This window comes from Gadus chalcogrammus, chromosome 18, assembly GCF_026213295.1.
Source record: "Gadus chalcogrammus isolate NIFS_2021 chromosome 18, NIFS_Gcha_1.0, whole genome shotgun sequence".
Taxonomy (NCBI): Eukaryota; Metazoa; Chordata; class Actinopteri; order Gadiformes; family Gadidae; genus Gadus; species Gadus chalcogrammus.
The window spans coordinates 17,591,756-17,614,720 of NC_079429.1; the positions used below are offsets into that span (position 1 = coordinate 17,591,756).

The window sequence follows — 22,965 nt, forward strand, 5'->3', positions numbered from 1 at the left end:
CATTTGTTTGTGCCCACGGCATGCGTTAGTGGCGCTGCACAGAAAATGTATACATTTGCTTCAGAAAACTTTGTGTGTGTATATGCAAACTCGAGTTTGCCTGTCCACAAACCAAGTTAATTTGTAACGAGGAGTACTCGATTCCTAAACACTGAACAGATGTTATTTCTATAGCTGATATGTTTAGGGTTAGGGAAATATAATTCTAAAGAACATGTTTTTATTTTGTAATTATTATTTCTTATATAGGATATTTTTTTTATTGAGTTGCAATTGTTGACAAATGACCAACTCTGTTGAACAGAAGCATGCAGGAGCAGCAATAAATGTCCTGTGCAAAAGATTCAAGTATCCCTTCGTCTCCTTTGCACATTAGTACTCAGGCCAGGCCGGTTACATATACAGTAGCATAGTGTTTCTATAGAAAAGTTTTTTTTTACTGATGCTTTATATTTTATTTGATGCTAGTGCCTAATGATGATTTTAATTTGACTATTCATTGTCCTAGAAACTTATGACAACATTAAGTGTTGAATAATCTGAATTACTTATGGTGGTTGTAGGCTACTGTATGCAACAGTGAGTGTGGCAGTGTTTTTAGGATGGGTGTCGAAGAGGCTAATAGGGAATCATCACAGTATACCTACTACAAAAACCTAGACTACACCACTGGATTGCATGATAGGAATAGATATATTCCGTTTAGAAATCTAATCAGATGTGTCCATGTTAACGCGGCTTAGACACACACGCAATGGCTCCATCATTGTCTTAACACACACTCACCACACACAGACACAGAAAAACACATACATAAACACATACACAAACACATAGATGAGCAACCATCAGTTTTTCTGGGTGAGATGAAGCAGAGTGTGATGTAATTTCTCCGTGCGAGCAGACCGGTAGGTTTCGAGCCCCTCCCCTCTCTTGTAGCAGTGAGGGAATTCGTCAGGTCAGCGCTACCGAGTGTGATTTCACCTGTGCCAGGTAACTTCAATGAAAATTTGCGGGGCTTTTTAAGCTGTAAAATTAGCCACCACACCACAGCACTGTTTTTCTGACAATAATAAAATAAAAAAAAACGCCTTTTCATCGGCACCTTGAGACGATCACTACTCCACATACCTGAGCACTCCGTACAGCTTTTTGATATACATTATTTGTCAGGGCCACTTCTGCATCATAAGGTGAATATGATTCCGAGATAGATGAGTCCATTGTGAAACAGGTGAGCAGTGCTGTTTCATAGACCGATCTAATGACAACATTTTGTGGCAAAGTTGGTTCCTTAGCAACCACAAAAAAGAGAACATTGTATGTGGCTAAAAAAATTCCGCTGGTAATGCCTGTAGAGTATGTAGTTGACAAAGATAAGAAATCAGTTTTATATGTTCCCATACAGCAAATGCTGCAGAAGTTGCTGAGCAAAGCAATGTCAGAAAAATACATGTTCCAAATGAATACAAAACTCATGTAGGTGGTGTATAATACAGAGAAAATGACCTTCTTACTATTGATGAGTTCACACTAGGTGCATCCACTCAGAGTTCCTACTGGGTTTCACTCAAACAAACTGTTTTCTCTTCATCTTCTTTTATTGAATTCTCAATTGATGGTAAGTTGTAAGTTATTCAGTTGAAGGTGAAAAACCTTTGAATCATAAAACCAGAAAAAGGGTTAGGGCTACAATGGGAAATTAAATGCGCACAGAAAATTCTCCCACTGTTAATCATTCTCAATGTTGTTTTTAACCTTAATATGAAGTTCTAAATATAAATATCTAATATTTACTTCTTATTTAAATAATAACATCCCCCCATAATCCTTTTAAATATGAGTTCACTAGACAATCACGTACCATAACTCAATCCATTTAACTTAAACAAACATATTATTCAATGAAAGTCCAAACATCGACCGATCTGGCATTTATAGGGTTAACCCAAGCATTACCGACCGGTGTAGCACCCGATTTGGTTCCCCATTGGAATTGCTGTTCCCCCTCGAAACGCCATGTTAAAGGCCCACTATGCAACTTCGGGCATTTCTCCCCCTACAGCTTCGTAGTAGATATTTAACAACACTTTTTTACTTTTTTAAATGCTGTATTTGTATTGCAATAAACATAAATCCATCATTTTTTATAGTTGACGGGGAGAATTTATACCCTAGATTATAATTGTTTTATCTTAGGTTGAACAGAACAATCTGTGTAAGAGTGTAACATAATAATCTAAACTAGAACTGCAAGCAGTTATGCAGGGGTCCAAGAAATGTGCATTTCGCCGGCACAACGCGGATGTGTTCAAAACGCTACCGTTTCGTCATCGATGGTTGGATCAAAAAAGTGTTAATTGATTTCTTTTCGTGTGCGTCTGAAGATGTCGTGTGCAAAGTTTTGTGTCGAAATTATAGACGCAAATGGGCGTGGCCTATGCCAAAAGATGCAGCAGACTCCAGTGAATATGTGGGTATAAGTTTTTGACTGTGGAAGGTTCGGTGTGGGAGTTATGCCCCCAAACGCGTTTTCCCTTGGTATAGCGCCACCTAGTGACCGGCGTGTCTGGATTTTGTCGTCTGCGTACACACCACAGACCTGGATCTAGTCATGCAATTGGCATGTCCGCACCATTTACGGTTTGGAGTGTGGGTCCACTTTTAGGGAAGGAAGTATAATAATAATAAAAAGAAAAATCCTTACAAAAACAATCAGGATCCAACCTGTTGGCTTGGACCCCTAACTAGAACTGCAAGCAGTTATGCAGGGGTCCAAGCGATGTGCATTTCACCGGCACAACGCAACAAGAAATGTGCATTTCGCCGGCACAACACGGATGTGTTCAAAACGCTACCGCGAACCTGTGGATACAAAGGTTTCGACTGTGGGAGGTTCGGTGTGGGAGTTATAGCCCCAAACGCCTTGTCCGCTACCGTTTCGATTGGTTTGCTTTACCAGAGCCCTGTTGGCCAGCATGTTTCCAGGTCCATTCAGACAGCGTCTTGGATGGACCTGGAATACAGACACACTGTTTCCGCCTCTCACGACGTGGACGAGGGGTTGGGTTTTGAGAGGCACATTTTTTTGAAAAAATCAAAAAAATCAAAATGGTATTTTAAAGATTGAATAAAAAGGTAACCTAAATCCATGGCTAACATACTACAATGAGGGTACATCAAATATCTGTGGATTAATACTTACGTAATGTTATCAATGATTTGTTAATGCGTATTTAACACTATTTAATGTTGAGTAATGATTGGTTAGGCATTAAGTATACTTAGTTAACTATACTTATAGCATTAACTAAGCATAACAGTTAGTTGTACTTAGTTAATACTTATCTTAGCATTAACTAAGTAAAACTAACTGTAATGCTTAGTTAATGCTAAGATAAGTATTAACTAAGCATTACAGTTAGTTTCACTTGGCTGATGCTTAGATTAGCATTAACTAAGGATAACAGTTAGTTTGACTTAGTTAATGCTTATCAAGCATTACGCAAGTATTTAGAAATGGTTAGTTAGCTATGAGTTATTAACTAAGCATTAACAAATAGTTTATCAATGTACCCTTATTGTAAATTATAAGTTGTAGATGAATAGGGAAAAAATGCTGAAAAGGGACAAAATATCTATGGCTTTTATTAGAGGGGCAAAAAAAAAAAAAAAAAAAAAAATGGGGAGAAAATTTAAAGTAAAAATCCAAAAGTTAAAAATGGATAATATTTATTATTTATTAGAAAAAATAGAAAAGACGAAGATAAAACATTGAATAGTGCTAAAAAAAAGCAAAAAAATGGGGAGAAAATGCATTATTTATTTGAAAAAATAGAAAAGACAAAGACAAAACATTTAAAACATAGGGTAGTGCTAAAAAAAAAAAACATATCTATGGCTTTGTTTAGAGGGGCAAATCCATAAAAAAAATGGGGAGAAAATTCATTATTTATTAGAAAAAATAGAAAATTAAAAAATACATATTTAATAATTATTATTTATTTGAAAAAATTGAAAAGACAGACAAAACATTTAAATTATTGGGTAGTGCTAAAACCTGCGAGCCAAACGAGCTAACCAGTTACAGAAGGAAATCTAAACAGAGGCACTCATGATCGGAGTAGTACGTGGACAGAATTCGCACTTTGAGGTGGGATTAATGTCACAAATGTATACGTGATCAATTGTTGTGTCGTTTTCTGTGGTTGGCAAAGAGACAATTTGGGTGTAACCTTGCTGTCGCATGAAATTTTCTGCAGATTTAGAAACAAGGGCATTGTCGTTGAAGTCACCCATAATTACCTTCCCTCCTGAAAGTTGGTTAAAGTGTTGCATTACCAAAGCGAGATTGTGTTTGAATAAGGCGAGTTGATATGATGGCGGTTTGTACAGCACAATGTAATTCAAAGGCTGAACATTAAACATGATGGCTTCCAAGTCACTGCATGGCATGTGTATAATGTTACAAGTGATGTGGTCTTTGTGATAGTAGCCCACACCACCGTGCCGTTTGTTTACCAAGTCTTGGAATTGGGTCATGTTATGGTAGGATTGGGACCGGAGTTTGTGATTAAAAGTCCAACCTGGCATTTCAATGGAACTGACTGATGTGCTTTGTTCCAGCCATGTTTCTGTCACGCAAATGATGTCAGCACTCAAGATTCTCTGGTCATGTTTAAGGTCTTCCATGTGTTGACATAGACCTTGAATGTTGTGTAGGCATATTTTGAGGGTTGAAGTTATTTCTGCTGGGGGAGTTGCAATGAATGGTTCCATTTTTTGCAGGGCAATGTCGATGTCCGGTTTTGAATAGAAGGCTTTGGCTGTGTAGTCTTGAATGGTAAGGTTTTCCTCACACGTTACTCGGCTTAATGCTACATATGCTTGGCTAGCTGCAAATATATTTTTGAGGGACCCTACAGCTCTTTCTAAAGTTAAACCTTGAACTTTGTGTATGGTACAGGCCCATGCTAGGTGTAACGGGAATTGGCGTCTAGATCCACCAGTCATTGCTTTGTCTTCCACAGCATCTATGGGTGTTGCTTGTTGAAATTGTGGCTCCAAGCATAGAGACCTACTCCTCAGTTTCCTGCCAATTTTGTCATTGTCAAAGTTAACCAAAATGGTTTTGGGAAACTGAACATTTCCTCCAAACGTTATTTTGCAAACGGTACCGAATACACCATTGACCAATCCGTCGGACAGATCTATATTTTTGATGAGCATAACGCGAGCTGATGGACCAACGATTAACGTTCTGCTTAAGCATGTCTGTTTATCAAAAGTTTGTGGACTACGTTTTCTCGTTAAATTTCCTGTGTTAGGGTCTCTTTGAGTATCTTGAGCTTGAATTTGCACTATATCCGTACATGTCATGTACTGCCACTGCAGTGTTTGTTGAGAAAATGTGAAGGTCCTGTCTCGCGTTGTCTTAGTAAGATTTCATCTCACTCATAAAGATTGTCACCTTTTCTGTGTTTCCTAAGACGATTCAAGGTTTCAGCAAACTCTTTGTTTTTTTGTCGCATTATCTTAGTCAACTCAATGTGAGTGAAATGATTGTTCCACAGATCGGTCACCAATTGCTCGTGGTAAAGATGTGTTCCCATTACAGGGCCGAGCTGGAAGAAGTCACCAACTGCCATGATTGATACATTCCCAAACAATGCATAATCTCCTTGTTGCTTTATTTGTCGTAGTCTGCCATGGACATACGTCAGGATTTTATGATCAACCATACTCACCTCGTCCAAAATTAGTATTTGTAAGTCTTTCATGGTGGCTCTTAACGAATTGATTCTTTCATCTCCTAGAGGTTGATATGGCAGTTTGGCAGATGTAGTAATAGCAAAGGTGCTGTGTATTGTGCTTCCGTTGATATTATATGCTGCTACTCCTGTAGGAGCAGCTAGCAAAACATGAGTTTCGTCTGGATTAATGGACATTCTTGCAAAGAGTCTGCATGACTCGTAGTACACAGCTTTAATCAGGTGGGACTTTCCCGTGCCTGCTCCCCCTGAAATGAATACGCGAAACGGGTCAGGGTTTTTGCCATTGACTTTGTCAAGGCACCATGCGCGGATTTTGTAAAAAATTTGAGTGTTGTTCGTTTAACGTGCGCATAATGGACAGACCTTCAGCTCTTTGTATCGAGTGTGTGGGAAATTCTTTAGACAGTGTTGCCTTTGTGTCCGATTGCAAGTCCGGTATGGCTTCTCTTTCATTTTGATTTGTGTCGTTGTTGTTAGACATCTCCTCCTGACATTCTAATCGCTCCAACTCAGATTCAGGGCAAAGGTCTGCCCATGCCTCGTCGTGAGCCCCGTGGTGCCCTGCAACCTCTTGGCATCTGTCGAGCTCATCTGCATCTACTTCAAACAGGGATCTGTTCAAATCTACAACTTCCTTAACACTTTGCGTTGTATTGCTGCTGTTAGTGATGGAACCGGTCCTGTAAAACTGCTCATAACTGTTGTACGGTGGAGGTTTTAACTCATCTGTTGAATAATGAGGCAAAAACAATTGTAGCAAACTTTGGTAGTGTTTTTCTGGATATTTGGTTTGTGAGAAACGAGCGTATCTAGCAACAGCATCCGATCCCCTAGTTCTCATCTTAACAAAGCCAGTGTTATTTTCCAGTTTAACAGAGCCCTTGCTGTGCTGCTCTTTCCCGTACAGAACTCTGTATTTTGAAACAAATGTGGCTATACAAATATCATGGAAAATTGCGCCCTGGGGGCGGTTTTTGTAGCGGTCCGTTATGCTCGTCATCCATATCGAGTCTGTTGATGTGTCACCCTGTTCTGCTTTGCTTTGAATGACACTGAGAGGAAAACTCATTCTGACGGTATTTTCTCCAGTAGGGATAAATGTGACCAGTCTTGAGCATTCGTTAAGATGCATGTTTGTAACTCGATAAACACTTTCTTGAGCTGAGACCTCGCGATTGTGGAGAAAGACACACTTCCCAACTTATTGAGTGTTTGTTTTGCATCTAAATGTCCATGTTTTTTCATTTCATTTTGAGTATGTTGTAACAATAAGCCCATGTCTTGTTCTGCTTTTGAGATGTAGGATATTATGTATACTACACAAGCAAAAAGCATCGCAGACATATTGTATGTCCATGTTGGCATCCCAGCAACGCAAAAGGTCTTTGTTGTATTGATTAACGTAAACATCTGATGGGTTGCGTTTGTGTACAACCGCGTTTTTATTGGTTGTCAATCGGTAGGCATTTTCAAACATTTCCTGGGTGATGTTAATGGAAGAAAATAGCTGATCCACAGTGTCGAAGGTTAGGTCTGGACTTGAAAGAGCATGTTTGACCCTTGTCATGACACTTTTAGCCACCTCTTTTTCTTTTCGCATTTCTAATATAGAGACGTCTATCGGATCAGCGTCTGTTACCTCCTGGTTCTCGTCTGTTTTACTTCTACAAAGAAAGGTGTGGTTGCTTGGAGGACGTGGAAAGTTAAATCTGCATGTTGTGCCTTTTTTCCTACAACTCTTTGAGTGCTTGGAGCTGTGTTTTTGAACGCTGGAAACAACTTCATGCAATGCGTCGGTTGCTGGCGGGAGTTCACAACTGATGTATTTATCAATAAATTGTGTGACTTCTTGGTCTGTGTTTTTGCCTATTTTCGGTGCATTTTCTACCCAGAACAGACAATGAGTATGGGGTGAGCCGCGTTGTTGAAATTCAACTCTAAAAAATGTCTCGATAACTTTACCAATGGGGTTAGCTGGTGACTTGATGACGTCATTTAGGAAAGTCTGAAACCTGTGTTGGAACATTCTTGCCGCGGTAACCGGATTAGTTTTGAGTAAATTGCACCTCTGTGACCAGTCCAGGTCGTTGACATTTCCCTGTATTTTCTGTAGTCTCATGAAAACATCGATGAGTTCAGTCCAGCGTAAATCAGCACATGAAAATGAACAGAACCAAGTAGGGACACCAAGCTGACGAACCATAGCAAATAGTTTTTCTGTACACCTTGCCAAAAGTCCCTCGGATCGGTTGAAGGAACTTGTAACCGAGATCGGTTTTTAAGACATTTTGTACATAGTCTTTGTTTGAAAGCATGGCGGAAGTTATAGCCAATGATTCCCCTGCATGGTAACCTTTTCTCAATGCTATGGACACCTTGGAAACAACCTGATTGACCTCGGATAAATATTGAGCATAGAAAATGTAGTCCAAGTTGCTGCTAAACCTCCCATCAGCATTTAGGATTCGTGTGTTGATGTATCTACTGAGATTGAGCCTGTGGGGCCGTGCATCATGGAATGTACCTGTCCCTTTGGGGAAAAGAGTTGGAAAACATTTTGCTTCATTGCCCTTATCTGTCAGCAGCCTAACAGGTCTGTTGCCCTCAGCTGGAGCTATTGATAAAACACTTTCGAAATGCTGATCAAATATTTCCTGTGCGATATCAATTGGTTGCAAACATGTGTCCAAGAGTAACCCGTGTGTTTGAGTTTCATATATGTGGTCAGCTTCTTCAACATCCGACACCTGGTCTGATGGAGTTGTAATGTCACTGCTTTCAGGTGCAGATGGAGTGTCATTAACTGGGTTGCATTCTTTCAAAACAGAACATGCATCTTCTGGCAAGGGATTTTCCCATTCTGCGTTAAAGTCTATGTCCTTATACCATTTATTCATGTCCTTTAAACATGCTATCGCATTTTGGATTTTTTGAGTGTGCACATATTGATACTGATAATGCCCCTTATAAGTAAGTTTTCTTTTCAGTTTTATTCGGATCATTAAATCTTGATTTTCTAGCCTAGGGAGAACCGAAGTGACTACATCGCTGTTTGATGGAACGCAAGTCACCGGCCCATGGACAGAATTCTGAGAACCTCGTGGCAATGCCACAAGTCGCATAAAGGGAATATTCAATGCGCACATGTGTTGTTCTAATGAGTTCAGTGTGCCTAATTCGTCAGGAATTGGATCCAATGCCATATTGTTCACAGCGCTCTCCTGGGGAACCTTACCACTGAGTATCTTGGAGTTGCAAGAGAAACATATCCACAATTTCCCAGCAACTGTCTGTTTTAGTGTGCATGGCGATAAACATGCGTTATCACATTGATGGAGATATTTTGTGGTAATGCATTGTTTTGCAATTGCTGACACAGTTGAAGCCTTGGATTCATATGAAGTTATGTCACAATCTAACTTGCTTACGGAACAATAATCTGTGACATACACAACAAACATGTTCTGGTCCATGTTTGACCTCTTCTTGGAAGAGCTCAATTACAAAGTCAATATTATGTTTTAAGAGGGTTAGATTAAGTCTCCTTTGACAGTTTCTTTCAAATACAGAGGGTTTATAAGCCGGATCTTCTCTGTATTTGATTACAGTTCTTTGTTTCACCTGGTTACGATGGGCAGGATTATTAGCATATCTTTCAATACCCCTGGTTTTCTGATTTGCTTGATACTGTTCATCACAATTATATCTTTGTTGTGTTTTTAGCCTTGTTACTTGCCTATATTCTGCATATGTTCTCTTTTTTCTTAGATCTTTTACTTTATTACTACATTTTTTACGTGGAGAAACAAGGTCGGCATTGGACATTTTGTGTGACATTTCACAGAAGCTAGTTAAACTAAAGCATGTAAGAGCGTTTTTTTCTTTGACACATGCAATTGGTTCATAATGGCATTCATTGCAGTGTTTCAGATATATAGCTTTTCTTGAAATCGGCTCAATGTTTGCCGTAAACGTAATCCATTTCTGTTGACTGTATGTGTAAATATCAACACAGAGAAAATCTGCTGAAGCTTGTATTTCCAACTCTGTTGCCCAAGATCCAACATACTTCCATTTTTGAGTCCAAGAGATATTGCTCCACAGAAACAAATTGCCGTCTTAGACAAGTAATGTGATGCCGGGAAAAGCCCGCGAATTCAAATCAAACAATGAACAGAGAGGCAGAGAACTCCGTGTATGGTTCGTTCATTGAATATTCCAATTTAACAAACCATACACGGATTCGGAAATACCTTTTATTTCATGATTTGGATTTTGGCTTGTGAATAATAGCTAGCCTAGCGATCGTCTATGAATTCAATCAAACGGATAGACAGAGGCAGAACTCCGTGTCTGCCTCTTTGTCCATCGACTTGGGACCGTCAAATATCCCAGGATGCATTTCGCATTCCCGTTTTAAAATATCAGTGTAAAAGCTATGAAATAGGCTATATAGGGACATTACAAAAGTATAACAAAGATGGAGGCCTATTATTTACATACTATTTTAAAATGAAAGAGGGGTTTGCTTTATATAATGTGTTTATATTGTATAAATTGCTGGAGGAAACCCATCGCAAACTCAAAAACATCTGATATTGTTTCATATTCACACAAATTGCCCATGCAAAAAGGAATGTTTCTCAATTCGCGTTCTTTTCTGTACTGGTGTGCCTGCGTTGGGACCGTCAAATATCCCAGGATGCATTTTGCATTCCTGTTTGATAATATCAGTGTAAAAGCTATAAAATAGGCTATATAGGGACATTTTAAAAGTATAACAAAGATGGAGGCCTATTATTTACATACTATTTTAAAATGAAAGAGGGGTTTTGCTTTATATAATGTGTTTATATTGTATAAATCGCTGGAGTGCGTCGTTGCTGACGAGAGTCATTCCCTGTGTGCAACTCGCGAAGCACCATGGGAGTATGCCACGCCCACACCTGTACAGATGTTGTAGATGTGTTTCTCTGCTCTTCATACCGGCATGATTTGATCTTCTTAATTGCATGATTTGGATTGTGGCTTTGAATAATAGCTAGCCTACATGTGTACCTCGTCACGCACTCAAGGGCGTACACCACGCCCACACCTGAACAGATACAGGAGACCACTGTGTAAAACATCACTTGCCCTGAGCAATCTTCTGGACAACACCCCTACACTCGTCTCGCCCCGTCTCGCCCCCACCCGCCTCCACCCGCCTCGACCCGCCTCGTCTCGACTCGTCTCAGCTTTTTTGTTCTCAAAGTTCAAAAGGTAAGATTGCAATTTCTGTAAGAATTGAAATAAACGAATTGGCGGATGTCCAAAACGGGAAGACTGAATAATACAGTTGGTTTGTTTTGTTTGCGTGAACATTTTATACAACCGCAATGAATGCCGGGAAAAGCCCGCGAATTTCAAATCAAACAAAGTACAGAGAGGCAGAGAACTCCATGTATGGTTTTATTTGAAATCGCGTCCCTTTTTCCCGGCATACATTGCGGTTCTATCAAACGCAAACAAAACAAGCAACTGTCTTGCAACAAGCAATTCAGTCTTCCTATTTTGGACATCCATCAATGTTTGGATTGTGTAATAATAATTTGGATTGTGGCTTTGAATAATAGCTAGCCTAGCGATCATCCACATTCAATGTTCATCTATGTTCAGTTCTTTCTTTGCCGTTGGGCTCACGAGAGCGGAACTGGCGGGCGTATAATTGAAAATACATTTCCCTACATGCATCGCTCCCGCACACTCGAAAGCCGTACAGAAAGGATTTGTATTTATCTTCGTGCGTTATATATTATACATACAGCGTAACGCTGTATGTATACCAGCGTTAACATCTAATTGTAATGTTTCTTTTCTACAGAAAATGGCCAGAAAGTCCCCAGCGGACCTTCCATCATCAGACCACCCCGAGACAATTGCCATGAAGGCTGAAGCAAGCAAGAACTATGTAAGTTATCAACAATTGCGTCTTTGCAAACCTGAATGAAGAAAATTCCATTTAATACTAACATAGTTTTTTTTTTGTAATAGCACGTCTGTGTAGACGAAGTCTACACCAGGGAACAGAAGATGGACCAGGTTCGGTACGCTGGTGTGCGAAAAGACCATCCACTACACCGAGCGGGAGAAGGCACACACAAAACAACTGGAATTCCTTCGGAGGGAGGTTGAAAGACGTGGCAAAATTATCCACCAATTGGAACTGGACCTGGCGGCATCCGAGGCCAGCTTGTCTGCTTTGCAGACAAATCTGGACGCCACACAAAACGGTAAAAAAAAAAATGTAGATTACCCAACATGTGACAACTCATTTATTACCAACTCAACCAACCGACTAATTTATTAACCTAGCTTACAAAATGTGCATCCCAATCCAAAGGACGATTACAAATGGAATATTAACATTTCTTTCCTTCATATCTAGAACTGGATGACCTCCAACTTATCAACGCCTCCCAAGGTAATGCAAATTACCCAACAACATGTGTTTTAATTTGGTTCGATATTTCAAGTCTTATGATTTTACCTATTAGACTATACTCTACAAATTAACCTAGCGTACACAAGCAAACAAATGCATACCCATCCAAATTACTAATTAATATTAACATTTGCTTTCATTTCTAGAACACGACAACCAGAACCGCACAACCGCCTCCCAAGGTATGACTATACATGGTGTTAATATGGATTTGATTTGTCATCGGAAACTGATTCCTCCCATCAGAGATTGTCTTCAAATATGGATTTGATTTGTCATGTATAACACCTATTAGCCAAATGTAAAAAATAATGGAAACGATCTTTCCTCCCATCAGATACGGATTCGTCCCAGCCATTGTGTTCGACGATGGTCAATGACATGGACGAGAGCGGGAACGGAGGTACACCTTCATCTTTCAAATGACTGTCGTGGTTATAAAAATACATGCAGGCTTTATGTCCATGTGCTCGGAAAACTGATACTTTTTTCTTTACATTTTGCAGATCCACTACCAGGCCCCTGAATGATATTGTAAATAGTGTGTTTTTTTTAATATATTGTGATATTGTAAATAGTGTGTTTTTTTTTATTTGTGTGATTTTGTAAAAAGTGTGTTTTTAATAAAAAAACTCAAAAACATCTGATTGTTTAATATTTACACAAATTGCCCATGCAAAAAGGAATGTTTCTCAATTCGCGTTCTTTTCTGTACTTGTGTGCCTGCGTTGGGAAATATCCCAGGATGCATTTCGCATTCCTGTTTTAAAGATCCCATGCCATTCTATTTTATGATGCTTTAATATAGGTATTAGTGGGCCACAAACACAGTATTCAAAGACGTCCCCGAAATTCAGCTGTGGTGCAGAGTTACAGTCACTCCGAAACAGTCGCACATTGAGCTTCCCCCAAACGCGCTGTTTCGGTGGGCGTGTCAAGGCAGGTCAAGGAGGGGGGTGGGGGTGTGGCCCTGAGCAGCTTGTAGCCACTACCATGCGCTCTGTATACGGTGGGCGTGTCAAGGCAGGTCAAGGAGGGGGGTGGGGGTGTGGCCCTGAGCAGCTTGTAGCCACTGACAGTACCATGCGCTCTGTTTACGGTGGATGTATCGCAATGGCTCGTAGAAACCCATATTATACATAGATATCTATATCATATAATATATAATATTATCACCTGGCCCTGAGCAGCTTGTAGCCACGGTACCATGCGCTCTGTTTACGGTGGATGTATCGCAATGGCTCTTAGAAACCCATATTATACATAGATATCTATATCATATAATATATAATATATATTATCACGGCCAAAAGCTGTGTGAGCCTCCAGACGATAGGTTATTATGAATCTCAAACGACCGCGTCTACTTCAGATTGATGTGGAAGTGGAAGAACCAGAGACTTCGGAGAACCCGACGAAGTCCTTTGTGATTCATTATATCGTCTGGACGCGGACACAGCTTTTGGCCGTGATGTATTATTTGATATAGATATCTATGCATTATATGATATTATTTAGATATAGAGCAGAGCTCCAGGTCTGTAACGCAAGTGTTGTACACTTCCTTGTTATTTGGATAACCGTTCTGCTGTTGGTGTTATGGCATAACACGTCGGACTCTCGTCTCTGGTATTTCTACAACGAGACTCGTATTGGGGGTTATCTCAGCCATGGTTGAGAATGAATTGGGGGAAAGGAACTTTGGCTTTGACTCCCTGAAGTAGGCTACATGAACCACGACATGGAGGAGAAAGGGATTGTTGGCCGCGAATGTATCCCGCTTGAGCCCTGCTTCCCGCCGCCTCGGCAGCGGTCAGCGCTAATCACCCCATCCTGAAGCCGAGGCGGTGGTCCCCCGCCGGTGGCTCCGGCGGGAGACGACCGCGGTCAACAATCCCTTTCTCCTCCATGTCGTGGTTCATGACTTCAGGGAGTCAAAGCCAAAGTTATAGCCCAAAACGCGTTTTCAGAACATTCCATTGGCCAGTTAGGAGATATATTATTTCCTCGTTTTTTTGCGCTCCCTTGTGGAGAAATTTTCCAAAGACAATTTTCCTTTGCCAAATAACTCCCGCCCACATTAATAATTCTTGGCCATATTTTTTATATAGACTCAGGTTTGCCCCTTGATGGTTCCCTTATAGTTTGAAGAACATTCCTTTGGCCAATTAGAAGATATACAATTTCCTCGTTTATTGCGCCCCCTAATGGCGAAATATTCCGAATTTTATTGAACGCCATTAAGGGCAGCACCGACATGTCTCTAAAATTTGGACTTGATCCGATGTCTAAATTTGGTATTTTTTAACTTTTTGCGTTTCGACGTAAAACGTAGCTAGTAAACAAATATTCAAAACGCTACCGTTTCGTCATCGAAGGTCGGATCAAAAAAGTGTGCGAGGATTTCTTTGCGTGTGCGTCTGAAGATGCCGTGTGCAAAGTTTTGTGTCAATTGGTCAAGAAATGTGGGTTTTCCTTTGCCAAAAACTCCCGCCCACATTAATAATTCTTGGCCGTATTTTACTATATAGAGTCGGGTTTGCCCCTTGATGGTTTCCATTGAGTATGAAGAACATTCCTTTGTCCAATTATAAGAAATACAATTTCCTCGTTTATTGCGCCCCCTAATGGCGAAATTTTCCGATTTTTTTTTCGAACGCCATTAAGGTCAGCACCAACATGTGTGTAAAATTTGGACTTGTTCCGATGTCTAATTTTGGATTTCTTTGGAATTTTGATTTTCCACGTCTAATTTAGCTCATAAACCAATATTCAAAACGCTACCGTTTAGTCGTCGAAGGTCGGATCAAAAAACTGTCCTACGATTCCTTTGCGTGTTTGTCTGAAGATGTCGTGTGCAAAGTTTGGTGTTGATTGGTCAAGAAATGTGGGAGGAGTAGGGAAAAAACAGTTAGGCGGTTTTCGCGATTTAGCGAAAAATATTCAAGACGCAAATGGGCGTGGCCTAGGTCAAAAGATGCGGCAGACTCCAGTGAATTTGTACGTATAACGTTTTGGACTGTGGGAGGTTCGGTGTGGGAGTTATAGCCCCAAACGCGATTTTCTTGTTATAGCGCCACCTAGTGACCGGCAGTTCTGGATTTTGTCTTCTGCATAGTCCGCACGGACCTGGATCTAGTCATGCAATTGGCGTGTGTGCACCATTTACGGTTTGGGCTGTGGTACCACTTTTAGGGAGGTAAGAAAAATAATCCTTACAAAAAAACAATAGGGATCCAACCTGTTGGCTTGGACCCCTAATAACTAGAACTGCAAGCAGTTATGCAGGGGTCCAAGAAGTGTGCATTTCGCCGGCACAACGCGACAAGAAATGTGCATTTCGCCGGCACAACGCGAAGCATGTGTTCAAAACGCTACCCTGAACCTGTGGATACAAAGGATTTGACTGTGGTAAGAGTAGCGAGAAGTCAGTGTAGCGTTTTCGCGGCGAAATTTTGTAGAAGATATACAATTTCCTCGTTTATTGCGCCCCCTAATGGCGAATTTTTCCGATTTTTTTATCGAACGACATTAAGGTTAGCACCAACATGTGTGTACAATTTGGACTCGATCCGATGTCTGATTTTTAATTTTTTTGGATTTTGGATTTTCCACGTCTAATTTTGCTCATAAACTAATATTCCAAACGCTACCGTTTCGTCGTCAAAGGTCGGATCAAAAAACTGTTCTACGATTTCTTTGTGTGTGCGTCTGAAGATGCCGTGTGCAAAGTTTGGTGTCGATTGGTCAAGAAATGTGGGAGGAGTAGGGAAAAATCAGTTTTGCGGTTTTCGCGATTTAGCGAAAAATATTCATAGACGCAAATGGGCGTGGCCTAGGGCAAAAGATGCAGCAGACTCCAGTGCATCTGTGTGTACAAGTTTTTGGACTCTGGGAGGTTCGGTGTGGGAGTTATAGCCCCAAACGCGTATTCCTTGGTATAGCGCCACCTAGTGGCCGGCATGTCTGGATTTGGTCGTCTGCCGTCACCTCACGTACCTGGATCTAGTCATGCAATTGCCGTGTGTGCACCATTTACGGTTTGGGCTGTGGTACCACTTCTAGCTGGGAATAATAATAATCCTTACAAAAACAATAGGGATTCAACCTGTTGGCTTGGACCCCTAATAATAGGAAAAATCCTTACAAAAACAATAGGGATCCAACCTGTTGGCTTGGACCCCTAAAAAACACTACAAAAACAATAGGGATCCAACCTGTTGGCTTGGACCCCTAATGACTATGAAATCTTGGTTGGACTCTGACTGTTTTGTCAGATCGAGGCAATATAATTGTAGTGCGTATATACTGTGATTGTAGCCCAATTGAAGAGGGCGTCTAACCAATTCCGACGGGTGCGAAGTGTATAAATAATGGTGTCAAGGCTGTACATGATCTGGGAAACTTGTTTGTTACATGAATTTATGTTGGATTCGTGGAAATGGACAAATGCATGTATATCGAGATGCTGAACTACAAAAGAGATTGCTCATATCCCCCAGGTATTTCTAAGGAGCAGAAATATATAATTCGAAGGCGCTCCGCCCGTTTCCTACTTGTTACGTATTTTAAGAACATAAGCTGCCCCCACATAGCCTCTAGGAAGCAGATTCAAATACGCAAGCTGTATTACCCTCACATAGCCACTAGGAAGCAGGACCGAACATATAAGCCATAAATACTGTACATAGCCACAAGGGGAGCAGGAACTTACTGAAGGCTGCAATAGCTGCTCCATCCACAGAAGGCAGCACCTCAGACAAGTGAGGAAGCCGAGGCTAATACGTCACACCGGCTCCGCCCACGAGGATTTGACCATAACAGTCTACAGAGAAGTGGAACGGGTCAGAAACTCCAGGTAGCTCAGACTTGCGGGTTAGAGTTTTGATCAGCTGGGAGTCGCTCAGCACGTGTTCGACACACTTCCCCTCCTTTTGCTCCATAGTTACCATACCGAAATACTTTAACAAATAAAGTGAGTTAAAAGCGATCCGGATTGGACTACTTTCTTCGAAGAATGCTGCATACTAGATGGTAAGCCATGGTAACGATATGCCTACCTCAAAAATAATTCCCTGATCTCCTGCTCTATCAATAGCTCATCAGAATAAAGGACGTGTTTCTTGTAGGCTACTGACAACAACCTTGTTTCAATAGGTGATACAATGTATTACATATCTTGGAAAAATGAAATGGAGGTGCGCAAGAAAGTTGTGGTTGGCGGGGATTTTCATGACAGTGCTCATGGAGGCCACTGTGGAACCCAAAAAAACAAATATTCAGTCACCCCCGGGGTTGACTTGGATAAATGGGTAAATGGAATTATTTGATTGGAGTGTATAATATATTGAGCGTATCCATAGATTGTCTTGCTTCCTGGACTGCATTTCCCATGTCTGCTTTTGAACCATCAGGGGCCGTATTCACAAAGCATTTTATCTTACCGCTAGGAGTGCTCCTAACTCTCGCTAAAACATTTTACGTACGAGTTTTTTCTTAAGTTATTCACAAAGCCGTTGCTATGGATTACGTCAATTCTCGTGCACGAGTTTAGAAGCGGTCAGTGCGGTGATTGGTTGTTCAGACGAGCCCACTGAATCACCGAAAAACAAGGAAATAGCCTAGGCTAGAAATGAGTTCCTATTAAGTAGTTATAGTGCAGTTAGCAGAATACACGCATGATGACAAGTTTGTGCAGACCACGATAATGACGTTGTAGCCTGCACGTTCAATAGAGAGAAAGCAAACAATAAAAATACGTTGCATTAAATCACGGAGGCAATTAAAACACCCTGCAAACTATTATCTAATTAGCATATTTCCTTTAAATAAAAGCCCATACCGGAATTCAAGTCCCCCTATCATGATGGATGATGAAAAAGTGAAACGCAAGCGAAAGGCCAATTGGTCCCAAGACCAATTACTACTACTTTCCCAGTTTGTGCTGGAGCGGAGGGTGGTAATAAAGGGTAGATTCGGGTCTGGAGTGACCAGCAAGAAGAAGCGGGAGGCATGGGAAGAAATTTGCGTAACATCAATTCCTTCCCTGCTGTGTGTCGCTCTACCGACGATTGCGAAAAACGCTGGTATGCCCTGCAATCACAGTGTAGGTTCGAGATTGCCGACTATATAAGAGCTGTCGCGGCTACTGGTAAGTCCATTATTAACATTGCTTGCCTTCATTTGGGAAATGCATTTGCATGTCTTAAATTTACAATTAAAGGCTACAGTGATATGAAACGTGAATAAAACTTATTAATTAATTAATTTAATTGGTAGGAGGAGGACCTGCACCAAAGCCGTTGTCCCCGGTCGCATCGGTGGTGTACGCCGTCCTAGGCTCGGACATAAGTATAACTGGCCTTGAGGGTGCAGCTGATCCTGCAGTCGATTTGCTAAATGAGATTGAGGGGTATGTATGCAATGATTGCAATAGGCTCCATGAAAAACCTTTGTTTAATATTTACCGAAGAATTACAATGTGAAACTGGTCAACCCACTTCCCAAAAATGTGTGACAAATTATATACATATATTCCCCACAGGAGAAATGAAGAACAAAGTCCTGCTGCAGCTGCAGCATCACATCAGACAGCTCTTCCTCTTCTCCCCCTCCTAGCCCTTCCTCTTCCAGCTGCACCTCCTCTCACAGCTCTTCCTCTCCCTGCTCTTCCTCTTCCAACTCTCCCTCTTGGTGCACCCACTGGCTCTCCTCTCCCTCCTGCTGCTGGTGCCAGTTTACTGTTGGACAAGAAATGAGGGTTTTAAAAAGGCAATGAAAGGTCCTCAAAGCGAAAGAGCGGCTTATAAAAATGAAGACTGAATATTACTGTCTTAAGATGGAAAAATTGAAAGAAAATAAATGTTTTGAACTACACAAATGTGTGTTGACTGATTTGTGCCAAGGTGTTTACCTAAAATGTGTATTCACAAAGTGATCCCTAAATGCCTGTCCACTCGGTTCCACGCGGCCAAATTCCTCGTCATGTTGATCGCCATCATCATCATCGTCATCATCTTCTGGCTGTGGAATGTTCCTCCGCTTGCAGAGGTTGTGGAGAATGGCACATACAGTGATTACTGTGCTTGCCCTCTCTGGGGTGAGGCCAATTTCGCCGTGGAGGACATGAAACAGACGTTTCATCTGCCCAATTCCTCTCTCCACAACATTTCGTGTATGTTTGTGTGCTCTAAGGAAAACAGTTAACAATAATTAATATGGATTCAACAAATAAAAGGCGTCAAAGAGCCAATACGATGTGTTTTACGCATAGGACTAAGCGTAATCTGCGTAATCACATGTTATACATTAACTGTGCTCCCGGTTGTGGATTGAGGTAGGGTGTCAAGAGCCACGTCTTGCAGGGATAGCCACTGTCACCCAGCAAGTGACACCCAACTGGTACATGGTGCCTCTCAAAAAGCTGCCTCAGACCGCTCTCCGTTAAAAAGCGTGAATCATGGGTAGCTCCAGGCCACTTTGCAACAACATCCAGTATGTTAAAATTTGCATCAAAAACAACCTGGGTGTTGATGGAATGCACCTTCTTTCTATTGACGAACGCGTCCTCGTCATTTGATGGCGCGATTATTTTTATGTGCGTCCCGTCAATAACACCGACCACACCGGGCATACCTGCAATTGCCATGAAGTTGGCTTTGATCCTGTGTAAATGTTGAATGTCCAAAGGAAACCGGATAAACTGTTGGATTATATGTGGTCTAGAGAGCGCGTTGATGGTTTGGTTTATGGCACGGCTGACTGATGGTTGCGATATTCCTAAATCGTCGGCATTGCAAAGTTGCATTTTCCCTGTTGCTAAATAGCGCAGTGTTGCCAAACATTTTATTTCGGGACTAATTGGATTGTTTCTGTTAGTCGGGGATGTTATTGCATCCCGCACTAACTCCACAACAATTTTAATGCCCTCACGATTAAGCCTATATCTCTTTATCAACTCAGTCTTCCATTGTCTCCCACACATTTCGTCTCGCAGCCATTTTGCGATCCTTTGTGAATAGGTCTTAGTGAGTTAGGAGTCCTCTCGAGGACTTTTAAGCTCTCCTAGACTTAGGTGCTACTTTTAGGCCTAAAATACTTACCTAAATTTAAGAGTGACACGCCCATTATTTTTAGGAGTTACTCCTAAATTCGCCAGTTAGGACCTACTTTTAGCCCTAAGATCCTATGTGAATACGGCCCAAGGTTTCACAGTGTGCTAAATGCCAATACACCAGGCTCTCCATTAAAAAGGAGCCAGAATATATCCCAATCCATGTATGTACTAAGCCTTTCATTTGACTGAATACTTGTAAACAACAACCATGCTTATTTTTTGATAACAATGATATACATTTTGTGATTTTCAGGTTGACCACCCACTGGAGTTAGTTGGGATGGACTTGTGCCCTATACCACGAAGCTCGCTGAACATACCCAGGCTTTCTTAGGAAAACCTGGCTCGACAGAGCCGCAACTCGCAATCAGAGTTAAGTGGTACCACGAAGCTCACTTTAGATTCAATTAGTTGAACCAGGTTTTCCGCTTTAGGTTCAATGAGGCCCCGTTTACACGAAGGGAAAACGCAGATATTTTCACACGGTTTGGCCTCTCATTTACACGAAAACGCTGTTTTTGTCACAGAAAACGATCATTTCTAAAAACTCCGGCCAAAGTGGAGATTTCTGAAAACGCCGGTTACGTGTTGTCGTGTCAACGGGTAGAAACGGGGTTTTAGGTTCTGTAACGTCACATTATGCGCCAGGAAATGCTTAACGTCATATGAGCGCCCTATGTTTACAGTTTGTTTGTTACAGGAAGACGCTCGTGTTATTCGTTGTTGTTGATTCTGAGGATTCTGATTGGCTTGCATGGCTTTATCCTTCTCCCTACACTGCCGCCCATAGGTTTGGCATAGTTATAATGTCCCAACGGCGTATTTATCCGTTTTGATGTAAACGACAACTTTTTTGAAAACGATGTTGTGTGCACAATGTTATTTTTGAAAACGGAGGGGGGGAAATATTTGTTTCTATAAATACCCTGCTACGTATAAACGTGGCCTGAGCGTTCACATAAAAGGGGCGTTTCTTGCATCATTTGACTCACTTCTGCAAAATGGATCGAGCAAGAGCGGTGTATTTCACTCAAGACGAGCAATGCATAATTATGAATTCGTACGAGGAATTTAAACAACAAATTACAGCCAAGGGGAACACGGTTGCCCATAATAAGGCTAGGGTTGCGTGCTGGCAAAAAATAGCCGACCGTGTTAATGCGCAAGTGAAAAGATTCTGCATATTGTCTAAAAAATAAAATAAATAAATATAAAAAATAATTCAATGTGGTAAGTTGTAAGCATCCATTTTAATAATTTCAGGTGAATCTAGCCTATGATTTGCATTGGCCTAGGCTCCAACCTTTAATCTCATGTTGATTACCTGTAGCAAATAAAAAGAAAACAAAAATTAATACGACTGGGAGGGGGACCGCTCCACCGCCCTTCACCATCTCGGAGGAGTTGGCTCTCGCCAACAACAAAGGTCGGCCAATGATGGTAGGAGTGGATGGGGGGATGTCGTCTGACCCCACTGCCTCGACATCGAACGCGTTTGTAACGAGTATGTATTCATGTATTGGCAATGGACATAAATAATTGTCTTGCTAATCAAATGTGAAATGATTGAGTGTAAATTAATCGTTTCATTTTTAGTTGAAGGTACAAACATTGTTTTGGAGAAGCCGCCGACAATTAATCTCCAATCAGAGGTATACAACTATCAAAGCAGTGTCAGGTATTCTTCTAAATGTTTAATTTTTTTGAAAGAATGTCCTATAATAGGTGTCACTGATTCTTGCAGGAAACACTGTCGGCCTGTGACTCCAGGGCGACTATGGAGGTGATTTTTCGTAACAATTCTCACAGCTATAATATGAATTTGTAGATTAAAAAATGCCTAGGCCTAATTGAGTCACTGACATAGCGGTTATGTAAGGGATAATGGACAACACAGCACTTGACTAACCAAGGTTAATGTACGTTGAACGTGGGGCCATCTTTGAACTTTCTAAAGAGCCATCGCAATGGGGAAACTCAACCGAGCAGTGCTGTAACTGTTTCACATGACTCATTTATTCTATAGAGGGAAATGGCATTGGATGAGCCATCCATCTCAACCTCAACCTCAACCTTCTCAAGGCCTTCTCGAGGGACAGACAAGGTTTTTATTTAGGTTATTCCTTTTGTAAGGTGCGCCACAAGGCTTTGATCATGGTAACTGAATTACGATTGTAACCCATAATTCCTTTAGATTGGAACAGACACTATAAGGGCGCTGTACAAGCGCAACTTGGAGCTGGACAACGACATCAAAGTCTTTGTGAAAAAAAAATTGAAGATCCAGATCCAGCTCCTCGAGAGGGTAGGCTATTTTTAGATTTTCTTTGGTGAAGCTCGACTGACTACTGAAATAATGTTATTTTTCCTACTTTCACAGCAACTGCATGGCGATGCGACGGCTAATAAATAAAATTGAACAAGAGCAAATGTTTTCCGTCCATTGTATTTATTGAACAAAAGTCACAATGAAGTTATGAGATTATCAAATGGAACACATTAACATTCATACCAAATGTAGCCTACTTAATAAGCAAAAACTAGACCAAGTGATCTAGAGAGTTTCACCCAGTGTGTGGGTTGAATATGAC

General features: G+C 41.0%; 1 protein-coding gene across 1 annotated transcript; it reads right to left on the reverse strand.

Moving 5' to 3' along the window:
• Nucleotides 1-17,555: 17,555 nt before the first annotated feature.
• On the reverse strand, nt 17,556-22,955 carry LOC130371269 (putative nuclease HARBI1). The gene is made up of 2 exons (XM_056576989.1): nt 19,557-22,955; nt 17,556-19,447 (listed from the first exon to the last, which is right to left on the reverse strand). The coding sequence occupies exons 1-2, from the start codon at nt 20,240-20,242 to the stop codon at nt 19,168-19,170; spliced, it is 966 nt and encodes a 321-aa protein (XP_056432964.1). The 5' UTR covers nt 20,243-22,955; the 3' UTR covers nt 17,556-19,167.
• Between the last annotated feature and the right edge of the window lie 10 nt (nt 22,956-22,965).

Excerpts from the sequence above, each read along its gene's own strand:
- LOC130371269 (XM_056576989.1), bottom strand. The coding sequence starts at position 20,242 with ATGTGTGGGAGACAATGGAAGACTGAGTTGATAAAGAGATATAGGCTT. Across the intron at positions 19,448-19,556 it reads GCACAGTTAATGTATAACAT|AGCACACAAACATACACGAA; the intron begins GTGATTACGCAG and ends TGTTTTCCTTAG.